At 46.1% G+C, this 24,357-nt stretch overlaps 1 protein-coding gene across 1 annotated transcript in view; it reads right to left on the minus strand.

The window, feature by feature from the left end:
* Positions 1–1,432: 1,432 nt before the first annotated feature.
* The window catches only part of LOC311361317 (adenylate cyclase type 1-like), a gene marked incomplete at both ends in the record, with an annotated part of 38,677 nt that continues 15,752 nt past the window's right edge, over positions 1,433–24,357 (minus strand). Inside the window, 16 exons of the mRNA XM_084481487.1 lie at positions 1,433–1,891; positions 2,453–2,577; positions 2,917–3,031; positions 3,216–3,314; positions 3,406–3,552; positions 3,878–3,994; positions 4,835–4,961; positions 7,258–7,568; positions 8,004–8,093; positions 8,597–8,681; positions 9,298–9,395; positions 9,820–10,017; positions 13,077–13,232; positions 14,375–14,516; positions 15,444–15,602; positions 18,773–18,900. Coding sequence (XP_084337613.1) covers positions 1,433–1,891; positions 2,453–2,577; positions 2,917–3,031; positions 3,216–3,314; positions 3,406–3,552; positions 3,878–3,994; positions 4,835–4,961; positions 7,258–7,568; positions 8,004–8,093; positions 8,597–8,681; positions 9,298–9,395; positions 9,820–10,017; positions 13,077–13,232; positions 14,375–14,516; positions 15,444–15,602; positions 18,773–18,900 — 2,556 coding nt within the window. The remainder of the gene's footprint in view (positions 1,892–2,452; positions 2,578–2,916; positions 3,032–3,215; positions 3,315–3,405; positions 3,553–3,877; positions 3,995–4,834; positions 4,962–7,257; positions 7,569–8,003; positions 8,094–8,596; positions 8,682–9,297; positions 9,396–9,819; positions 10,018–13,076; positions 13,233–14,374; positions 14,517–15,443; positions 15,603–18,772; positions 18,901–24,357) is intronic.

The following is a 24,357-nucleotide window of genomic DNA, read 5'->3' on the forward strand; positions in this document are numbered from 1 at the left end:
GCTCCCTCGGTCAGCACAACATCACCTTCCCCCACGACCCCCTGTCCTGTGCTTCCCACTGTGTCCTCAAAGCAACGGCCCCATGCCTGTCCGTCTCAGTTGAAGATTTAGGTAGTGTTCTCTTTCGATTTCGACGCACAGCACGTTTTTGAAAATGCACGTCGCGACGCATGTCTCTGCGTAGCGTCATGGATCTTTCAGCATTTTCGAATACATGTTATATGGGCTTGACTCAACAGAGGAACACTGCGTAGAACTGGGCATACTAGAAGACACAGTCAGTCGTTGATCAATACTTGGAAGTGATTTCCCCCTGGTGGATAACAATAACAGGTGTCTGTTTTTCTACTCCTTGTTGCGCTCATGATGATCAAAAATAGACGATAAATAAATGCATTGGAAATTATTTTTCAGTGGTAATACTTGCCTAGGGCTTGCACAACTCTCTCTCGCCCACTTTAAATCGAAGATAAAAATACTTTAGTTTTTACTTGACTGCAAGTCTTTTAAGTACTTCTAAAAAAAAAAAATCTGGCTGAACCCAAATACTATAATTACACCAAACCATTCCCTCTCTTGTCCTGCAGAGGCAGTGCACATTCAGTCTGAACTATTAACCCATCAGAGAACATCCTGTTGCAAAGTGGTACTGCCTCCTGTGGCCATCCAACGTTGGAGAGCCATGCACTGTTGATTTGCGTGTTTAAAAGCTTAAATTATCCAAAGAGAGCTCTATATTGTTAGTATAAAAAAAGACAGTACCTTGTGCTATTTCATTGCAGAGCACACTCGTGCATATGCCACACACACACACACACACACACACACACACACACACACACACACACACACACACACACAAGTACACACATGCATGCTTACATACAAACACAAAAGTAGTAACATGACTCATGTTTTGCAATCGATGGAATGTATCCTTGGCATAAATAGAGAGAGAACAAACAGTACAAAAGCGATAGCTTGATGTGTCTTGTGTATTACTCGGTTGCAGGTATGCCTTCTGAGAAGTTTGTACATACACAGAGGCGACTACAGTACACCTGAATGCCACGCCCAAGCCACAAACCCCATCCTCTGGTCTATAGCATGTTACAAAACCAAAAGATTCTTATTTGAGATCCACAGATTACCTCTTGCCTAATCATTTCATTTTTGTGTTGACGTCCTGCAAAAAAAAGTGGAAATTCTCAAAACTGCAGCTAGGCAGTCTTAGATAGAAAGAGACCAGGGCAGTCTTAGATAGAAAAAAAAACACTCTTGAATCATCTGTACAAAGAGGCAGTGGCAACAGAATACATCTGCATATTTCCTCTCTCCTCACCACACCACGGTATTCCACCAGTTGTTTTCAAGCTCAGAACATGTTCAGCACCTCCCAACCACCCCCCGACCCCCCCCCCCCCTTACACACCTACACCGCCCCATCTCCGACCATCTCCACCACGACCGCCTTGGCTCCGACGCCGTCTGACCCTCTCCCCGGGCCCTCCTCTTCCTCGTCCTCGTCCACCACGGACACGCAGGTGGACGGCAGGCCCCTGGCGGGACCGGGGCTGCTGCCGCTACTGTTGCCCCCGGCGGCGAAGGACGGTAGCTGCCCGCTGCTCCCCCCGATGGCGGAGTGGACGGTGAGGCTGGCCATGGAGGACACGCTCTCCAGGTTGGTCTGGACGCTGGCCTTGCCGCACGAGTGTATCCGGCGCGCCAGGCTGACGGAGCGCATCACCGAGGAGGTGGTCGCCGTGCCGACGCCCTGCACCTTGCCCTCCAGGAAGTAGGTGAGCATCTCGCCCTTGCCCTTGACGCTGACCTTGCCGCGGCACACCAGGTCGTAGTTGGTGTTCAGCATGCGGTACACCTCCTCGGTCACCTGCAGACAAGGGAATTCACCGTGTTGAAACACAAGAGAACACATTAAAGGTGGCATATTATATCACCAGGTGTGAGTGTGATTAGCCGTTACAATCCGTTTTGAAAATTGGCCTCTTCTGACATCACAAGTGGTCGTGTCCACCTAGATGTGTGCTGGATAGATCAGTCCACCAGCCTACCCAGTGGACTTTAGCAAACGTTGCACATCTATCCGTCATACATCTAGGTGGACACGTCCAATTGTGATGTCAGAAGAGGCAGATTTTCAAAACGGCTTGTAACGGCGAATCACACTCACACCTGGTGGTATAATATGTCACCTTTAAGAAAAGGGTTGTAATGAAGACAGCATTGGCTTTAAAGTCCCCTTCATTGAATGCTCTCCTCTAGGGGGCAGATATTCATGAATAAATGGATGATATCCTGATATTCAATAGGAATGTTGTATGATATGCCACTACAGTCGTAAGCAATAGGTTGCACATCAGCTTTTCCCATTAATTCTACTCATTGTTTTTGTAGATGACATAGATCAAAGAAGCAATGTGTGTATAACTACCTGTATCTTCCCAGGGACTCCAGTGCTGTCCATACGACTGGCCACATTCACCGTGTTCCCCCAGATATCATACTGGGGCCTCCTGGCTCCGATGACCCCTGCCACCACGGGGCCCACATTGATACCTGCACAAAACACACAAACACACACAGACACACATACACACGCACACACACACACACACACACGGACACATGCGCACACGCACAAACCCATACACAAACACAAACACTAAATTTATACAAAAAATGTAAATGCCAGATAGAAACATCAGCGCCCTCTTTGGCTGAAAGGAAGAACAACAGGCAGTTCTACAAATATGGAGCATAGTATACTGGTATACGTATTTTGTGCTCGCAGAAACCTTTAAAGTACTTTGCTGCATGCTCCAAAAACTTATGGCACTGATTTGACTCCATAGATATACTTTGTAAACGGCCTGATCACTACATTGACATACGCACCCACACGAAGAACAAAGTCATTGTACGACTGATAGTTGATCTCATCCAGAACATCAAACATCTCTATGGCGTAGTCGGCGATGGTGCTCAGGTGGTCGTACCCGGACTTCTTAGCCTAAAGAGGAGGAGTGTGAAGAGCATGAACACACTGTCCCGCAAAATTATTCATAGTAACTGTATGCTTTTTCATACTGTAACTAAATCAATCACAAGTAGCCTAGCACACATACATTCACACAGGCACAGGCACAGGCACAAACGCACAAACACACACACACACACGGGGGCGGAAATGATACCTTTGTACCAATGGTGGGAAGGAGACCCACAGCTGCCATGTAGGTGCTTCCAATGGTCTTGATCTTCTCTATGTCTTTATAGCACTCTTTATCCATGAGCTGGAACAGTCAAGCATGTTTACATTGACCGGACAGGACAAAATCAACTTCCAAAGTAACTGATAAAACGATATTATAACATCTTTCGCACCTCGTCAAAGTCAGCGATGATTTCATTCAGCAGTCTCAGGCACTCCACTCCCATGTTGTTGCCGTCCAGCTCGATGTAGAAATCGTTGAAGTTTGGGATGGAGGCGAACAGCACACCCACTTGTGCGTAGGACTGATAGTACAAGTCCTGAAGGGGGAGGGGCAGAACAAGGTTATGAACGGTGAGGAATGACATGCCAGAGCTAACTCTCTACAGGACAGTGGATGTCATCCTCTCCTCTGGCGGTCTGCCAATCTGTCTTTCTCTGTGTTTCTGTCTGTCTGTAGATTGACCTACTGCCTCTTTGCCGGCTTTGTCTGTCTGTCCGTCTGACTGCGTTGTCTGGCTGTTGGTGTGGATGGATCTGTTTGCCTGCCTATCTGGCAGGCGGTCTACCATAAAGAATGTGTGTCCGTCTATCTGCAGGGATGTCCCTGTCTGCATGTCTGTTTGTGGGGTCCTGGTGTCTCACCATGTTCCTGGGGTTGGACAGCAGGAAGTGTTGGGCCACGTGGACCGGCAGCAGGTTGAAGAGGATCCTCCTGTTGTCCAGCTTGACCTTCTCCATGCCGTCCCGCTCCTCCTCCGCCTGTCGGGATACACACACACACACACATGCACGCACGCACCAACACGCAGGCACGTGGACGCATGCAAACACACACACACACACACACACACACACACACACACACAAACATGCACACACACACACACATGCATTCCCACGCATGCACGCACGCACCAACACGCACAAACACACACGCACGCAGACACACACACACACACACACACACACACACACACACACACACACATATGAACACACACGCACAATCACACACATGCATGCACACAGCACACACGCACACACAAACGTCAGCTACAATTCTCACTTTTAACCACATGAGGTCAGTAAAGGACTACATTGCACAACATAATGTTCTAGTGTACTATAGGGCTTATACATCAGTATGCACCATGGGCTTTTGTGTTGGCGATACTGCACCAGGGGACTCGATAGTTTAAAATCCTAAGTCAATGTAACCTTTGCTCATAAAAACTTTTTGTCTTGCATGAGAAATGCTGTGGTGGTTTCAAACACAACAATGTCTTCCCATAATGAGAAATCATTTCAAAATTAATTACTAAACAATAACCACAAAAGTATAAGACCAACACAATAACTTCCAAAATGGAAGCGATCATTGCCATGTGACGTCATGATGTACCGGCCCTCTTAAGTTATAAATAAATTGTTTCTTTCTAAACCAACAGTAATTTATTTGGCAGGCACAGGTACAACCACAGGTTTAACCTTACAAAAACAAAAACACATTTCAAATACACATATCCATCCAGGCTCTTTCACACACACACACACACACACACACACACACACACACACACACACACAGGTTATCCTGACCTGCACAGCCCACAGGAAGTCCAGGCGGAGTTTGAGGTCCAGCTGCCGGGAGTGGAAGGCCAGGGCGCTGGTGAACAGCAGCAGGGAGAGGATGGGCTCGCAGCCGCGGACGTAGAGGGACCCCCCGCTGTGGGAGAGACAAACACACAGCGTGTCAGCACCGGTGGAGACGGGTGACGTTAGTGATGAGGAGGAGGACAGGAGGCCTTTACAACATACAGGATATTTATTCAGCAAATAAATCATGTTTTGAACAAGTAGTTAAACACATTTTTCATGAGCTCACATTTCTTTTGTAAAAAACCCACACACGCACAAAACACACACACAAACTATAAATAAAACGTTGCCCGGAGTTGGATGAGTCATGCTCGGTCTAGTGTTGGAAAATGTGCATTAGCCTTCTGAAAAAAATGTCAATAAAAACATCACCCTGGACTTTGAGAGCAGCCCTGTAACCAGGACCTCTGGGTGTATTCTGAGGCATTCAGAATGAAGCAGTATGAATGCAACATATATCCAACCAGGGAAAACCAAAATGAAACCAAGATTACCAGTACAGCTCGGCAACAATACCCCATGTAGAGAGAGAGAGAGAAACGAGAGATAAAAGAATAGACGCAGACGAAACACAAAATTCAACATAAATATTTTCAATAGAGTATTTGCAGCCGATATTATACTTTGTGAAAACAAAGCATTGTTCTAACTAGACCTGTGGGCAAACGAGTGGGACATTTTAAAAAATACAGTATCCGAAAATGCAGAGCTCCACAACAGTCGCCCCAGTGCCTCAGGTTCCTGAAACACAGTCATCTTCTCCTCTGAGGTTAGCGGTATGGAGACAAGCGTGGAACCCTGATTGGGTGAGAGGTTAGCCATGGAAAGGCTTCCAGCACCTCAGGGAACTCAACATTTATCTCATTGAGACAGTGTAGCAGAATCATCCACCTTAGAATACCTATATTTGTATACCTGTACTTATGTTCACATCTCAGAATCAATCTAATCTGGACCAAACCATTCGGACAACTAGAGAAGAACGGGGGTGACCTGAGGTTGGGAGGGGGAAAACTAAGACAGTGCTTCCTTACTACATTTTACCAACAGCAAATAGTCTTTAGAAATGTAGGCAGAGACACAAGCAAATAAAATGGCTGATTCAGCCCTCTCTTCATTCATAAAGTATTAACAACAAGCAACAACTGACACTGGGATATTGACCCTGGTCCTTTAGCTACCAGTACTCCAACCCCAACTACTTTATTCCGCAATAATCAATATTTCAACTATGCAATACTACTGGCACCAAGACTGCATATGGTTATACTGTACATTCATTTATTGATCCCATTTCTCAGCATTAATATTTACAATGTGGGTATATATTGTAGTATATATTGTATTATTATATTATTGTTTTGTTATAGGCCTATATTGTAGTATAATGCAGATTTTTTCATACTTCCTAGTTCTTATAATCTTTCTATGCTTATCTATAGTTCTATTCTAGAATGGGAGCAACTGTAACTTGACCCAATTTCCCCCTTGGGATCAATAAAGTATTTCTGATTCTGATGATACCAACTTATTCACCAAACCCAATCCACCATCCCATATTTCCCCATTAAGGCCTCTGATGAAAGATGATGGAAACGCGGATGTACGTGATGTAACCACAAGCATTTCCTCTGAGTAGTGCAAAGTACAACTCAGTGAAGATTGCAGTGAGGGAAACATGTAAACGCTGGGTGATGTTGTTTTCCTACTCTGGTTAAAAATGGACAGCTTCATGGCTGACATGTATTCACACATCATTGGCTATGATGCTAGATAGACAGGAAGACAGCCTGGATCTGTTCTCTTTTCCCATAGGATAATGGTGATAATTATTATTTACTTACAAGCGTGTTTATTCTAGGTGTATGTATTAGTGTGTATGTAATTGTATAGGCGTGTTTGTGTGTGTGTGTGTGTGTGTGTGTGTGTGTGTGTGTGTGTGTGTGTGTGTGTGTGTGTGTGTGTGTGTGTTTGCGTCTGTGTTTGTGAGTGTGTGTCTGCATTCGCGTTTGTGTGCATGCAAACATTTAATTTTGTTCTCTGCTGAAGGACAATAACTAACAATAACTAATACCCATACATTCACAAAATATAAATCTGTGCCAGGACATTTACGCTGTGAGAGAGATAGAGTGTGTGTGTGTTTTAGTGTTTAAACACACACACACACACACACACACACACACACACACACGCACACACACACACACACACACACACACACACATCCACCTACACACAAACTATCACAAACACACACACAAACACACACACCCACTCAATCACACCCACACACCCACTCAATCACACACACATAGTGGACACGCTCAGGCCTAAACACACATGCAGCGCGGACGCCGTACCCGACGATCTTGCGGTAGCCACTGAGCTCCAGCGCGGCGACGTACAGCACGGCCAGCAGCAGCGTCAGAGCCACCTTGGGCACCCAGGAGACGCGCAGGAACAGCGCCAGCGTCAGCATGCCCACCACGCAGGACAGGAAGGCGTAGCGGGCGCCGTCGCACGGCAGCTCTCCGAGAGTCCGGTTGGCGTCCCCCCCGCCGCCGCCGCCGCCGACGCCACCGCCATCGCCACCGGACCCTTCATCCAGGACCACGGTGGAGCTGTTGCTGTTGCCGCTGGACCCCCCCCAAACCCAGGGCATGCAGCCCACCTGGCAGAGGGGAGGAGCAAAGGGAGGGGGGACACGTTAGGCGAGGCTTACGTTTTTTTAATGCTCGCTGGTGGTTGAGGATCCCGGTTAACATGGCAGTAGCCACAGAAAGTCAGGGGTTTGAATCCCGCCGTAACCATTGTGACCCGTGAGCAAGGCACTTAACGCCAGATTGCTCTAGTGGAGACTGGCCCTGAAATAATGGATCGTTGTAAGTCGCTTTGGATAAAAACTTAAATAAATAAATAAATAAAATCACAGGTCTCTCTTCTCGCAAAAGAGGTGCTCAACCTCGATGAGACGAATCAGAATACATTAAGGTTAAATAAAAAAAGCACAACATCATTTGGTTGGTTGTTTCCCAGAAGGTTGGAGAGAGCCATATGATGGATGTGTCGGATCGTTGTCTGATTCCCGTAACGTGGTTCCACTCACCACGCAGGCCTGGGCCACGGCGTTGATCAAGAGCACGATGAGGATGCACAGAGCCGTGCGGATCTGGATGGTGAGGCACCCCGGAAAGCACTGAGCGAGACAACGGAGAAACAAGTGCGTTACGGGGGGAGATGAGAAGAGCGAACTCACTAAGCCCACCGGGGAGTGCTTAGCAGGCAAATTTAAAAAGAAACGGGCCAGTAACTGGAAAAAAAAGTAATTACAATAGTGTTCCAGAACTAGGGAACCTTTAGCAAAAGTCGGCCCCTCATAAAAGCTTAAATGAACCTGCTCGCCATTTGGGATTAACTGCAAAACATGGTACTTTCTTAAGAGCTAGTCGTGAGACTGAAAAAAGAACACACATTGTTTTTAATCAGCTCCACATAACTGCTTTAAGTCTTCAGGCTGTGTCAGCAGAAAAAAAGCTCCTTCCACATAAAAATGTAAATGAAAGACGTTTGAGTTAAGATTTGATATGAGGCCAGTGGGAGAAGAACAAAGAAGTCACTGAATACATTAGTAAAATATATATTTTCTTGTGGCAAAAAAACACAACCAACTTCGGAAAAAAAGGATGCAGACGTATTTACCTGTACTTTAGTGACGTAGAGGTACATGATACATGCAACTAGGAAACAGATGCAGAAGACCAGCAGGACAAGAATGACTAAACCCCTAAGAAATTGGACGAATAAACAAGAAAACATAAGTTAGTACTATAGACAATAGACAACAAGACTATTTAATGCAGAACAGTGCAATATGTGACAATTCTGGAGGCAAATCCCATCTAAAAAGCCAATAAGAAATCTGTAGGCAATCTACTCTTTGTCCAAGTCATTTCAGATCTGTCCCTTATCATTTCAATGCGACATCAATCTATTTCCTTATATCGACACTTCATTTAGCTTAGCATAACTTAACAGCATGCACCCCTCCTCCTCATATAAAACACACAGGGCTCACAAGCCTTTCACTTTGGCACCAGCCCATCACATGCCAAAGGATCAAATGTGGCCATCTCTTCTATGTTTTGATCTGTTCTTAATACTGGCTCGACTTGGCATTTTATGCATGGTGTAAGATGCTCCCTAAAAGTATTTCATGGTGTCTTTACAAAGCTCAATTAAGGGGAGATAATGTATGACAAACATAAGGCAAATATGCATTCAGACGCATTTAGATACAGTAGAAAAGTACTGACATGGTTATGTGCATGGCCTAGAAATGAACCGAAAGATAGACAGACAGAGAGATGAATAGACAGATAAGTGTGAATAGGTGTTCATACTGGGGTATGATGAGAAGGTAGACCAGGCCAAACAGGGCCGCTAGGATCAGGGAGAGGACCACGGCACTGGTGAAGTACTCATCAGGAAGCTGGTGGTACTACATGACACGAGATAGGGAGAGCGTTAGGCTGGTCCAGGGTCAGCGATATGGGCTAACACCAGCCCTCTATTGGCTGATTCACATTTTACTTTGATATACAGTAGGTGTCACATTTCAGGTTTTAGATTTTTATGCCAATAAAACACAAACAGAGTATATGGTATAAAACAAATGTGCTCGCATTAAGCTCACTAATGTCTTTGCTTTGTCCACTGAGCCAAAACGGAAGCAATCTTGTGTGCATGTGTTTGTAAAAGAGAAACATCAAGTGAACACTAGACTCAGTCACTCATTAGTTAAAGACACTTGCTGAACGCCACCGTTCGTATCATTGACAAAGCGGGTAATGATTTGTGATCACTGCATCCCCTCATACATAACATAACCTTTAGAAGGGACTATATTAGGGACCTCAGCTCACCCTCTGCTCTCGCTCTGAGCATTTGTACATCAGAGTGAGGAAGTTGAGGTCAGCTGTGTCGGACTCAGTCTGCCTGGCCTCGATCAGACGGCCGATGTAGCGGTTGACCCGGGTCCTGGGGCTGGCCTGGACGGGGTTGGGCTGGTTGGCCTTGTTGCGGTTCCTCAGCTTCTCCGGTGCAGAGCGCATCGCCCGCCGCTGTCCCGGTAAAACGTGGAGAAAAAAAACAAGTTAAAGTCACCACATTTTAAACACAACAATCTAAACACGTGTTCAGTAGCCAAGACAAGTCAATCAATCGATATGTTGATTGATACGGGGTGAATAGCGACATGACATGACACAATGGATATAACCTTTTACACAGAGGTAGCATAGTAAAGACTCAGGCGTCGCTCGTAACAATAGCTACGGGTCTGCTCCCTTTATGTACCAGGGCAAAGATAGTAGACTGAAACTAGTGAAGGAAAGTCTACTAGCCATGTCCTTTGTAGACAACACCCTGAAAATGGTCTGTTGCAATAACCAGTGTTTCACCAGAGATGGCGCTGTCGCAGCGATCTGATGCTACTGTCGGTTAACCGTGTGTTCACACCAAACGCAACGGCGCGCCACGATTCCATACAAAGTCAACGTAGAGATGCGAATCGGGCGAAATTTGTCGTGGCAAAAACCTGCGGCAAGATTTGATTGACAGCGCGACTTTTGTCCTGTCATGGGCGAGCGCCTTCATGAGGATTTGCAGCTCGACAAATTTAGCTGAAGTTGAAATATTTGAACTTTGCCGTGGCATTCGCGTGAGACAGCCAATCAGCGCTGCCGGCCGGGCCAACCGTTCCCTGCACTCCGCAGTGAACCGCAGCTTGTTGCCGTTTGCGACTCCCGGAGCTCTAAATATAATATTATATGATATTATATGATATTATATAATATAATATATAAATATCTATATAATATAATATATACGATATATACAATATCACGGCACAAAGCTGTGTGCGCCTCTGGATGATATTATGAACCCATAAACGACGGGCATTGCGACGTCTCCCCCTCTTCCACAACAGGTAAAGACATGCAATGGTGGTTATCTCGGCCATGGTTGAGGAGAATGAATTGGCATAAAGCACCGTTGGCGGGCAAAAGATGTTGCGCGACAAAATTCGCTGCGAGACAAAATTCGCCATAACTGCACAGCGACAGAATATAATTTGTTGTGCGACAAAACATTGGCGACAGCGCGACCAGGCGAAAAATGTGTCTTTTGGTGTGAACACACAACTGCTATTCCGAGCTCGCAACCCCAAAATAATCCACAGAATCATATTTGATCATATTTGATGAGGAAAAAAAAGAACACAAATTTTGGAAACTGATTATACATTTAAATGATGTCATTGGGCTCACATTTTACTTCATTACGGAATGCACCCCACTGTGTCAAAAACCATCTCAGGCAACCGACGTAAGCATCTTCACAATTCATTGAGCACTGGAGCACAGCCAGTGAGTTAATGGCAGTATGTGTGTGTGTTTGTGTGTGTGTGTGTGTGTGTGTGTGAATACAAGGTTTCTGTGTGTGTGTGTGTGTGTGTGTGTGTGTGTGTGCATTTGTAGGAGCATGCATGTGTGTGTGTGTGTGTGTGTGTGTGTGTGTTTGTAGGAGCATGCATGTGTGTGTGTGTGTGTGTGTGTGTGTGTGTGTGTGTGTGTTTCTAGGAGCATGCGTGTGTGTGTGTGTGTGTGTGTGTGTATGTGTGTGTGCTTGCAGCTCAAAAATCATCACTGTCACAGCAGGGTTGGAGTGGGCGGGGTTGGGGGGGGCAGTAGCAGTGTGCTCTTGATGAAGGATGAACACACCCCACTGGATATATGGCGACACATCGCTATATCTCTCTATGGCCCCCTCCTTCCTCCCTTCCTCCCTTCCTCCCCGCTCCCCGCCAGCCGTCCTCCGGCCCGGGAGTGGGAGGCTTGGAGATGCGGAGATGCGGAGTCCCGGCAATGCGGCAGCGTTGGGACAGCGCACATCGCCGACACAAGCCTCGCCTGCTAATGCGGAACCTCATATCCTGTTCATTCACCCCGCGTCCCACGCCTCACTCCCCCCCCCCCGCAACCCTGAATGGACGTGTCATTCCCCACCGCTTGGACGCATGTGGCGGGAATGAGAAGTGACCATTCAGCACAGAGAGAGAGCGAGAGAGAGAGAGAGAGAGAGAGAGAGAGAGAGAGAGAGAGAGAGAGAGAGAGAGAAAAAGAGTGAGAGAGAGAGGGCGTCTGCTTTTTCAGACTTAATCCTGCTATAGCCGCTCCATCTCTCTTGTGGTTCATGTCATGACAATGTTATATAAGCCCCAGATATGTGATATCATAAGGTGAAGTGGTGAGAGGAATGAATGACTACATAGACAGTTGTCACATACACACATGAAACATGGATGTGTTCCTCAACCCCCCCCCCCCCCCCCCCCCCCCCCCCCCCCCGCAAAAAACAACAAAAATGCTTAAATCCCTCCAACCAATACATTTACACACAACATCACCGTCCCAGCCACAACGCATGTGCACCGACAGGCCACACACACATAATAACACACATCTGGTAATATATAAGTGAGTTTTCTAACGGCCAGTGGAAAGCACTGCTCTCTGGGCGGCACCCACAAGGTCAGAGGGACTCTTTGACACCTCGCTGAGTGGCCAGTCGGGGCGTTGTGTCGTCAGGGGAGCGCCAGGAATCATCACATTCACCAGTACACACAGGGGTTATCCACGCAAATCCCCCGTGTGCTTATCTCTTTAATATTATGTCATATTACCTCCTGTACTTCTGTAATATAATGGCGCACACACACACACACACACATGTGTGTGTGTGTGTGTGTGTGTGTGTGTGTGTGTGTGTGTGTGCGTGTGTGTGTGTGTGTGTGTGCGTGGGTACAGTATTACGCATGTACGCGCATGGATGTGCCGAGCCGATACGAGGCACCGATTGAACTGCACCTCATTCACAAGAAAGGCATTTCCACAGGGCTGTAATCATCTTTTGATGCGTTTCGCGCTCAACTCACATGGCCTTTTGTTGCAAGAGTTACATTGTGTGCACTTCACGCACAAAATAAACAGGGAAACTGAATGAGAGGAATAGCTCGGAGATACTGGGAAAAACCGAACAAGAGGGAGAGTGCTTGTCCTGTGTGTGAGCTGCATTCAATATGAACTGATATGAATACCAAACAGAGGCAGCCACATACCTTGTCCCCGTCCTCGCAGTTCATGACGTTGGAGAAGGGAATCTCAGCCTTGAACATCTTGCGACAGTGCATGAGCTGCACGAGTAGGTAGCACACCGTTTTGAACTTCATCTTCTTGGCCGGTTTGATATCCGAGAGAATCAGTCCCGGGAATATCTGTGTGTAGAGACAGGAAACGAGAAGAACGATTAAATCATGATATGATGTCTTTTTTAGCATTCAACTTCTATGTATTTGGTATGTAAGGATACATCCATGTACACAAATACACGTGTATGCAAACTTGACATGGACGCATATGCTACAGTTCTTAGGATTATAGAACGACCGACTGGACGATATAATGGGATGCATTTGGTGGAATGGAATAAATTCAAAAATAGGATTTGCGTGAATTATGATGAAGAAAAAATAAGCCAACGTCGGAGAGTGCTTCCTGTGCACCAGCGATTAAAGTGAATATACATAAATGAGTTGAAGCCTTATTGTCTCTCTCCCCAAAACACCAGCTCTATTTAGCGGATATAGGAACGAGAATGAGTGAACAAAATGAGTGCAACTGGGATGTGACTGTAGGTTCAGGCAAGGATGGGCGCATAGCCTACATGCAAGGTCTTATCTTGCATAACGTGAAAACCTGCCACAAAGTAAGTATAAGCAGGGTGAGGGGGGTAGAGGAGATGAAGGAAGGGCTGATGAGCTGACACAGAGATAGGGCTAAAGCCCCCTTATGTATATATATATATATATATATATATATATGTGTATGTTTGTGTGTGTGTGTGCCTGTGTGCGTGTGTGTGTGTGTGTATGTGTGGGTGAGAGAATCTGTGCATGTTAACAATATTATATATGTTATTCTTTTTTTTCCATATATGTGTGTGTGTTTGAGTTTATGTATGTGATGCACATGGCTGCACATGTCTGAGAGGGACTGGGTATGCTGGTGAAAAAGGAGAGATTTAGGGTGATAGAAGAAGCTAGAGGCTGTTTACCAGCGAGCCCTTCAAGTAAATCAAAAGCTATATCAAGTTCATGTTAAGTTCATTTCACAACTGCTTTTAGCAGCCTGTCAACTTTCTGGGTCTTTATGGAAATGGCCGTGAAGAGATACAGGAAAGTGGGTTGAAGAAGAGGGATTGACATTGCATTGGGGCATTGGACAAAAAGCGGGAATCAAACCTAGCCCGCTACAAAGCTTGGAGGTCGGGACACCCAGCCGCCCGATTTCTCTATTCTAATCAGCGTTTCTGTTTCAGCAGACATTATTACTGTAGCATTACATTGCAGGATGCTACCTTCCGCCGGTGCGATGGCACTATAAAGAACGTTTCAATCTCATGCTTGAGAAGGAAGGCGTTCCTTTCATGGCCGTTGCCCGGCTCCACCTCGTAGTCTCCGTTGAGACACTCCAGGGTGGCTTTGGTGATGTGGACTTTGCTGTGGAACAGGAGCACAGAAATGCAGAGAGTCAGTTGAGTTTGGTGGACTGATGATGTGTGACGAACCCCTGCACCCCCTTTTGGTCATATCTGCCACTACAAGGGCAGGGCCTCAGTATCATAATGACCTAATTGACCACACCTGAGTACATGGTGGGGTTATATAAGCATGTTTTCACTCTCCTTCAGTTAGGCACACTTTCGGTTGATGCAGGCACGCCACTGCTTTACGTGTTCACATGGGCACTTTGCGTTGTCTAATTCTTTCCCCACACATCCTTGCATTTAAACAAATTATCCCTAGACATTTGTTTCGCCTTGTTTTGTACCATTTCAAATAAATTACCTATTTTATTTAAAATTGAAATCTGTTTGACTCCCTTTATTATGTGATGGCATACGAGTCCACCGTTACAAATTGCATAGCAATATGACTGATTGGCCATGTCTTGAAGAACTCTCACTGTACTCTCAAGTACAACAAACTGCGCAGTGTTAGTACTTTCTTTAAGCAACTTTGAAATCCAAAATATTTTGGATTTCAATGTTCACTTTTCTCTTCACTGGAATAGTAAAATTATTATTATAATTTAATAATATATAAGAGGAATATGTGCTTCTTAGACAGATTTACATTTTACACATAAATACCCTCATATTGTTTGATGGCTAAAATGATATGTGGAAACGATATTGGTGTATGCTAGTAGGTATGTAGTTAGCCGTTATGTAGCTTTCTTATATGTAGCTAGCTTATATGTGGTTAGCTGATATGCTAGTTAGCATGTAACTAACTAGTATAAGCTAGCTGGTACGTAGCTAGCTAGTATGTAGCCTGCTAGTATAAGCTAGCAGGTATGTAGCTGGCTAACAGCTGGCTATATGCTACGCAGCTGGCTAGTCTAGTGAGGACCTCATGACTAACCCTGGTAGTCCACCAGCCTCCATCACGTTAGCCAGGGTGACATCGTTGGACCACACGTCGTACTGCCACTTCCTGAGGCCCAGCACGCCACACAGCACGCGGCCCGTGTGCAGGCCCACGCGCATGTTCAGGTTCACCTCTGTGGCCTCAGCCACCGATCTGCAGTGGGAACAGTGATTAGACAGTTATATGTTTGACGTTGTATCTTTGTAGCCCCGTGAGGCTACAGTCTTGATCTTGCGAGTTCAAATTCGGTGTTTTTTCTGCAGATCAGTTGAATCATCAGTTGCTACCCAGCATGACTGATCATTACGAAGTGCAAACTTGGATACCTGGATGGTTATTGGCAAAATGTGTGTTGGGGTTTAGGAAAAATTCAAAAAACGGCCCTGGCATTTGCACATTATAACAAGCCGCGGGAGTGATTGTTGACGGGGGTTGGTTGCGGACAGGATTGTTGACGGGGGCGGGGGGGGGGGGGGGGGGGGGGTTTGGTTGCGCGCGGACACGATTTTTGACAGGGGGGGGGAGGTGAATAGATAATGTGGGACCGCCGTCGCGACGGAGGGGCCGCGCGATCCCGACAAGCATGCCGCTCCGTGATTGGCCGGCCCAAACGGCCCACGAGAGGCCAAACGGCCCACGAGAGGCCGCCGCCCTTCTGGCATCTGCCCAAATGCCAGACCGTCCAGTCCATCACTGGTCTAATGGAAGCTGTTTGTCTACAATGGGCATTTGCTATATAATCAAATGAAATGCAATTTGGATTCTGGGATCAATTATGAAGATAATTATAATGAATGGAGATGAGGATGTTAAATCCCAAAGCAACAAATGATCATTTAGCTCTCATAGTTTACATTAGTACTGAACTGTGCGTCTTTATCTTGATTGGCCTGTTGTGCGTGATGCAATTCTGACGGTTATTTATATATTTAAACCTATGACCGTTTGTCCTACAAATACTTCCTGTGAAGCATTGGCTCGCTGTTCCCCGGTGATAAGGTTATAGCCTGAGCGTGTCCCGTCTCAGTGTGCGTACTGATTGTGCTGAAGATTACCCTCTCCTTGCCTTTCAGTTTATGTAAGCAAGTCGTTTTGCTCGCTTGGTAAATTTTTGTTGTTTTATTATAAGCATTTAGCAATAGTATTCTCGCATGAAAAATGCAAACCAGATGATATTCTAAGAAAGTATGTCAAAACTAGATTTTACACTCACATTTAGCAGACGCTTTTATCCAAAGCGACTTACAACGGTTAATACACACCCACGGCGGAGTCAACCCTGCACGGCGAAAGCCAGCTCATCAGGAGCAGTTATGGTTTAGTGTCTTGCTCAGGAACACAATGACAGTAGGAGGACCCGGGGATCGAACTAGCAACCTTCCGGTTACAAGTTAACCTGCTCTACGTCCTGAGCTAAGCTTACCCCCATTTTCTCCATGATCTCCGTCGATCTCTGTCCTACCGCCTAATACAGCAACCAATCAGAGCATTGATTTATCAACATTAAATCCCCCAGTGTTTATGACGCGGGGCTGGATTACTTAATTAATCGAACAAACGATGCGTTGTATACTTTGTAATGGTTTCCTGAATAGCACATAGTATGTTAGCCTAATTGCTAATCCATTGTGAAAAACGTGACGTCATTCTTTCAGTGTGTACCAACGTGCGTTGAGCGGTTGTCATTGGGCCTGGCTTTCCCTTTGTGAGCCTATCGCTTCAGGTGGCCACCGTGTCACCGTGATGTCCTCTGACTCAGCTGTTTGTTTCTCTGCCTTTTCCCTGGAAATCCATCAACCTTTCTGCCTCCACCACTGGCTCAGCGTCCGGGACGGTCAACATCTCCGTTTTCATTGGTCCTCCCGGTCTCATTGGGAGAACGCGAGAGCGTAGGTCTATGACATGGCTACGATGAGCGCCGATGTGTTGACAGGAACTGCTCGGTGGTATTAGGGATGGCTGGCCGGGCAGCAGGTCTCTCCAGGGCCCTGTCGCTCTCCATTGATTATGATACACTACTGTATGCTATTATCTCATGTCTTTGGCTCGTGGCAATGAGGAGAAATGGAATGCGTTTCATTATATAATATATGCATTCCATTGCATTACACAATTTTAAGTCAGAGTGTATCGTCTCAGATGATTAAAAACAGACTTTAAAAGGATGTAAGGCAATGTAATGCATATACTATATAATGAAAGTATTTATATATTTATAGTGTATGCATTACATTGTATTACATATTTTGTAATTCAAAAGATGTCTTGTATAAAGATGGTCTGATGATGAAGTGTCAAACACTATCATGCCTCAGATGTAAAAGGAGTCGGTTGATTGGTTCCATTAGTTGGGTGAACACATAATGAGTTATCCTGTGTTAATGGATATGTAGAGTAGAACGATTAACACGATTGTACTGAACCAGACCAACCAACATGATGTATGTCATACTATTTGACACATGAACCAACCATACAATTAAATAAATAAAAGACAAGGTCTTGCTTGGCCAGACATTTTTTAAAGTATGATTTGCTTAACCAGTTGATTGATTGAAAGTGCGTGTGAGCTTGATAACCATTTGAACATTACAGTATGAATTATGGTGGCAATCTGATATCTATGGTATGGTAGCATCATTTTCCCTGTATCCCTCCATCAGGGTTTTAAAGAGTAAATGTAATTGCTATCTTAGAAGGATTAATCCACATGTGCAGTTTATTCCCACAAAAGGTGGGAACAAAGAAGCATATTTCAATTAAAAAGGTGTCAAAGAGCTTGTAGAGGGTGTTATGTTACACCTTTTCTCTCAACTTAAGTTTAAGTGAATGAAGTCAGACTTTATAATATCTATCTAATTACCGTACATTCAATGAGCATGCTTTCAGTCAAGTCTTCAGGAAAAATACGACTATTCTTAGCTGTGCTGTATCTCAATCAGTCATTGTTTATTTCCCTTTTTAAATATTCAAAAGAAGATCATATGAAAGGCAAGCGTGTGCTTAGATGCCTTAGAAAGCATATTTTTCCCATCGCCTTTTTTCGGACCCTAGCGATCATAATTCATCATTTAATATGTGTTGTGGGATCCGCACAACGCAGATCCGACTACATTTTCTCTGAAAGGAAATTAAGGACTACGATTAATCTATTAATTACAATCAAGCGAGATTTGACGGCAAAAAATAAATCCCCACATAAAGGGTAAGATTTATTCCTGAATGAATGCGTAAACGTCTCCACACCACGGGTGTGGAGACGTGTCAGTGCTCACCATTGGTGAGCACTGACACGTGATTGGTTAGGAAGTTCAAGAACTCACGTGATGGTATCAATCATGTCCAGGCCCATCTCCACGCAGCAGTGAGCGTGGTCGGTCTTGGGTTGTGTCAGGCCGGAGACACAGTAATAACAGTCCCCCAGTATCTTAATCCTCCGGCAGTGATTCTCCTGTCAGCCATAAAAGTAGTGGTAGGTTGTTATAGCTAGATACTCAGAGATACGTTCATAGAAAGATTCATAGGACTAGATACGTACATGTAGATCTACATTGCCAGACGTAGACTCATAGCCTTAGATACATAGATAGACTCGGATACATACATAGGCCTAGAAACATGGATACATACATACATACATATGTAGTGTACTTTATCAAACACACACACGCGCACACACACACACACACGTAAGTATTCTACAGTATGTGCTTCAAATGTGATCAAACATCTCCAGTCTAAGCTGTGCTAATACTGTATGTATATGTACAACATTATAACCAGCAAGCCTCTCACCTACCAACATACCAATTCTCTCTCTCTCTCTCTCCCTCTCTCTCTCTCTCTCTCTCTCCCTCTCTCTCTCTCTCTCTCACTGATCACATGAATGAGGTGAGTCACGGTGGCTCCAGGGACAATAAGCTGGGGCATGAGGGGTACAAGCATAACAATATAACTACATTATTAGAAGGATGTGAGCAAAGACGTCCGTTTAAGCATGGAAAGAGAAAGGGAGAGAGAGAGAGAGAGAGAGAGAGAGAGAGAGAGAGAGAGAGAGAGAGAGAGAGAGAGAGAGTGAGAGAGAGTGAGCGAGAGAGAGAGCGCAGGACTCCTTCTTCTCATAACCCACTCATTGTTCCCATGAAGGTAATGTGATCTTTCCAGGGGCGGGGGAGACGACTCAGAATTATGCACACGGGTGGGCACACAAGACGGTGGTCTATTTTTAACAGGCACGCCTTGCGAGCTGGAGGAGGGAGAGAGGAAGGAAGTCGGGACAGACAGGCGTCAGGAGCTAGTTAGCGGTGCCGCCAGCAGTTTGTGCCCTGTCACCACGCTACACTCGGCCCTACTTTCACGACGGGAAGTGTCCGTCTTTCTTGTACGACGAACGACGAGAGCGGGACACCACTTGACCCAGCGGAGGAGACGGCGATTCGCCACGCACCACAGACAGCGTGCTGCGGGGCGCTGTGGGCCGGGGCGGTCAGGGGGTTTCAGATATTGTTATCTCCCTGGTGAATTGGCTGTAGCGTACAATAAGTCAAGTGGACCAGAGTTATCCCGTCATTTATGTGTGGTCATCGATCTAATTGGTATCCATGGTGTGTAGGTCTACGGCGGCGGCTGCCTTCTGGGTTGAAGTACATAGCGACATATACCCATGCAAACACACACACATGCACGCATGCACACACACACACACACACACACGCGCACACACACACACACACACACACACATACAGACGCACACACAGTCATAGACACACACACAGACACACCTCTATGCTAAACCGTTTCAATGTAAAAGTCAGGGTTGAGGAGGGGTCTGCCAGGGGTCTTGCTCAGGTCATGGCGGAGGCCCACCAGAAGAGGGATAGAGGTTGGGGGGCGGGGGGGGGGGCCTGTAAGCATCAGTGCTTACAAGGACGCCTCCTCTGCGCTCCTCGAGTGCTAATCTGCACTGTGAGGACTTAGGCACTGATTCAGGTCCAAGAAGGATTATCACCGGTCATGTGACTCCGCTGGCAATCTGTGTGGTCACCACCATCAAGTGGACAGAAGGTCGTTGCGGTATGTGGGCAGTACTTCACCTGAAACATGTTTGCCGATAGCATTGTGAGACCACCCTGATCTTCACAAATGTGCATTTGTGTCTCTGCTGGTCACAACATTGGAAGCCTTATCCAAAAATGTGAAACGATAGGACCGACCATTGGGAGGAAGCGTCAGATCACGACAGTCCCTGCAGTCTGGAGCAGAAGCTCTGAAACAATGGCGGCGTCCGAGGAAAGTGTAGCAATCAACAGAGCGGTGAAAACGGTTTGACATGAAATCGACTGAATAGCGATGTTAAGACATGAAGGGAGATTTGCACGGAAGGCTTTCCTCAGATCAGAATATGTTATTGCTTTACTTATTGAGTTACTAAGACATGAAAGGGGTGGCTGTTTGTCGTTGAGAACCTCCACCTAGGTCTCGGCTAGTCAGCCATAAAGTGAAGAATTAGGAAAGCACAGAGAGACGGAGGAAGGTAGTAGGTGGATACTTAAGCACTTAACTTAGATAAATGGACAAACAAATCAAATTTTTGTCCATTTAATTGAATTCCTGCCTCAGTGTCATTCAAATCGCATTACTCCAAATGTGAGCTCCCTTGTGGCTTGTTTAGAGGATTATCTGCCTTTTTCCTCGAAAACCTGTGTTTGGAATACAGGCACAACTACCGACAGCTAGGGGTCCTGAAAGTGGTGGGATTTAGGGTCCTGATCCTCGCAATAAGAGAATAATGGCCAACACAGGAGCCTGATATCCTGACATCTCTATTGCTCCACTAAAGAACCCATTCCATAATATCAAATCCACAATCTGTAATGTTAACGCTGCCTTCAGGCTCATGTTTTGGGACGTAATATACATTATTGAACAAATTACCTATCTATCTAAAGTGGATTCAGAGAAGTAACAAATAAATCAAATGAAGTGAGCAGAATAGGATGTATGGAAAGTGCTATGAATCAGACTCGGCGATAACATCAGCCTTCGTTAACTGACTAACTGAAAGGCAGTCCATGCATCAACCATGATCCAACCATCATGAACCAAAGCACCGTGGGATAAAAGTGATTATTTGTGTTACATCAGTAATCATGGGAGCAGTCGGGGTGAAGCACCTTGCTCCAGCATGCCTCAGGTAGATTGCAGGCATTAGGGTACAAACCCAGTCAAACACCCTAACCACTAGACTATATACTATAGGCTTGTATACTTCTGGTTGTTGTTGATGCTCTCAAGCAGACTTTTATGAAATATGAAATATCTATCTATCTATCTATCTATCCATCGATGTATCTATCGACCTATCAATCTGTCTATCTATCAGCCTATCGATCTGAGGGAGATAGGGAGGCCTCTCCACTTGGTGAGCAGAGGACCAGTTTTGCGCATTTTGAGAGCGCATCGAATCAGAGTCATCCTAAAAATGGAACGACGGGTTTCGGGGAAGGGGAGTGCAGTGAGGAACCATCGGGCATAACAGACACCGTTTGGAGGAGGTGGGCTGGAGCACGTCAATCAAAGAGCGGGAAAACAAGAAGCGGGGGAGGCAGGGAGACACGGTGCGAGGGGGCAGGGGAGAGGAGACGAGGGGAGGGGAGGGGAGAGGAGGGGAAGGGGAGAGTAGAGAAGAGGAGTGGAAGGGGAGAGGAGGGGAGGGGAGAGGAGGGGAGGGGAGAGGGGAGGATAGGAGAGAAGGGGAGGGGAGAGGAGAGGAGAGGAAAGGAGGGGAGAGGAGGGGAGGGGAAAGAGGGGAGTAGAGGAGAGGAGTGGAAGGGGAGAATAGAGGAGCGGAGAGGAGGGGAGGGGAGGGGAGAGGGGAGGATAGGAGAGAAGGGGAGGGGAGAGGAGAGGAGAGAATGGGAGGGGAGAGGAGAGGAGAGAAGGGGAGGGGAGTGGAGAGGAGAGGAGATGAGAGGAGGTGAGAAGAGGAGAAGGGAGATGAGACGAAGAGGGGAGGTGAAGAGAGAAAGGGAAATGACTGGAGGGAAGGGGACAGGAGAGGAGAGGGTGAACATCCTGGCGATGCTCTACCATAAAATAAATGTAAAAAATATGTATCTATATAAAACAGTGGCACGGAGGGCTTTCACAGTCAAACTCTCTTTCTCTTTCTCTCTCTCTCTCCCTGACATCACATATACACACAAACAACAACACACAGACACACATTCACAAAAACAACACATTGAAACCATAACCGTTGCATGATTAACAGTGAATAAATGAATAACACCTCATGTGTTGTGTGGTGAAGCTGCGTTTTAAAATATGTACACATTCAATGTGAAGGAGAAAAATCTGCAATATCTGGTTGCATTTCTTCCAATCCAGACTTTCAAGTGAAATCTACGCTTTCTACATTTTCAGCGGTCTCTTTTTTCAGATAACATCCATGAAGAAAACATATGGCCCCAAGACATTTTAAAAGGTTAAAAGGGAATGTCAGATGTGTTCAAAACTAGTACAGAGACTCTGAGTTAACCAGAAGGTTCCTGGAGAAGAACTGCGTTATGTACACAGAGCTGTAAGACTGAGGGGAGAGGGGAGAGAGGGGGGAGAGGGGGGAGAGGGAAGGGGAAGGGAAAGCAGGAACGTGAGAACATGGGAGGAGGAGGAGGAGGAGGAGGAGAAGAAAGTACAGGAAAGAAGAAGAGGGCAGAGAGGAGAATGAATGAGCAGAGGGGAGAGGAGAGGAGAGGAGAGGAGAGGAGAGGAGAGGAGAGGAGAGGAGAGGAGGGGAGGGGAGAGGAGAGGAGATGAGTGGAGCGGAAACAAAAAGAAAAAGAAAGGTGGCTGAATGAGAGAAAATACAAGGAGAGAAAAGGAGCAGGGAAGGAGGAAAAAGGAGAGGTGTGGAATAAGAGTGGAGGAGGAGAAAGAGGAGAGAACATAAAGACACAGGTCCAAATAAGAGAGGAGGAGGAGGAGGAAGATGAGGAAGATGAGGAGGAGGGAAGGATGAGGGAAGGAGAAGAAAGAAGCAGACCCACTGGGATAGAACACTGTGTTCCTGGCTGACTACCCCCCCCCCCCCCCCCCCCACACACACTTTCCTCCTGCCACTGACACGTCTAAAGAGTGGACAGGTGGTGCGGGGAGGGTGCTGGGGCGGCCTGATGATGAAACAGCACCCATCGGACATGAGGCATCACCAACTCCTCGTCTGGAGGAAGCCGGGGTGTGGTGGTGGGGTGGGGGGGGTGTGGTGGTGGGGGTGGCAGTTACAGACGTTGCCACTTCCTGCCACCACGCATCAGATGCACTCTGGGCTCTGGATCTAGGCTCGGCTCTGCTGTATGATGGCCGAATTAAAACCTGAGGCTAAAGTTATGGGGTGGAGATGATGGGCCGGAGCTTGACAGATACACCCCCAGGGGAAGAGGAATGGGATGTCAATGAATGTCAATATATAAATATATATACAGTATATATATATCAAAATATACGTGTGTGTGTGTGTGTGGATGACACATCACACATCACTGCTTTATATAGTAATATAAATAAATATATATATGTATATAAATGTGTGTGTGTGTGTGTGTGTGTGTGTGTGTGTGTGTGTGGATGGGACATCTCACCACTGCATAATATATCTGCTGGGGTGTGTGTGTGTGTGTGTGTGTGTGTGATTGGAGGAGACATCTCACCACTGCATTATAAGTATATCTGCATGTGCGCATGAGTGTGTGTGCGTGTGTGTGTGTGTGTGTGTGTGTGTGTGTGTGTGTGTGTGTGTGTGTGTGTGTATGTGTGTGTGTGTGTGTGTGTGTGTGTGTGTGTGTGTGTGTGTGTGTGATTGGAGGAGACATCTCACCACTGCATTACCGCTAGACATTCTTCACCGG

The sequence above is a fragment of the Micromesistius poutassou genome (genome assembly GCF_964030765.1).
Source record: "Micromesistius poutassou genome assembly, chromosome: 16".
NCBI lineage: Eukaryota > Metazoa > Chordata > Actinopteri > Gadiformes > Gadidae > Micromesistius > Micromesistius poutassou.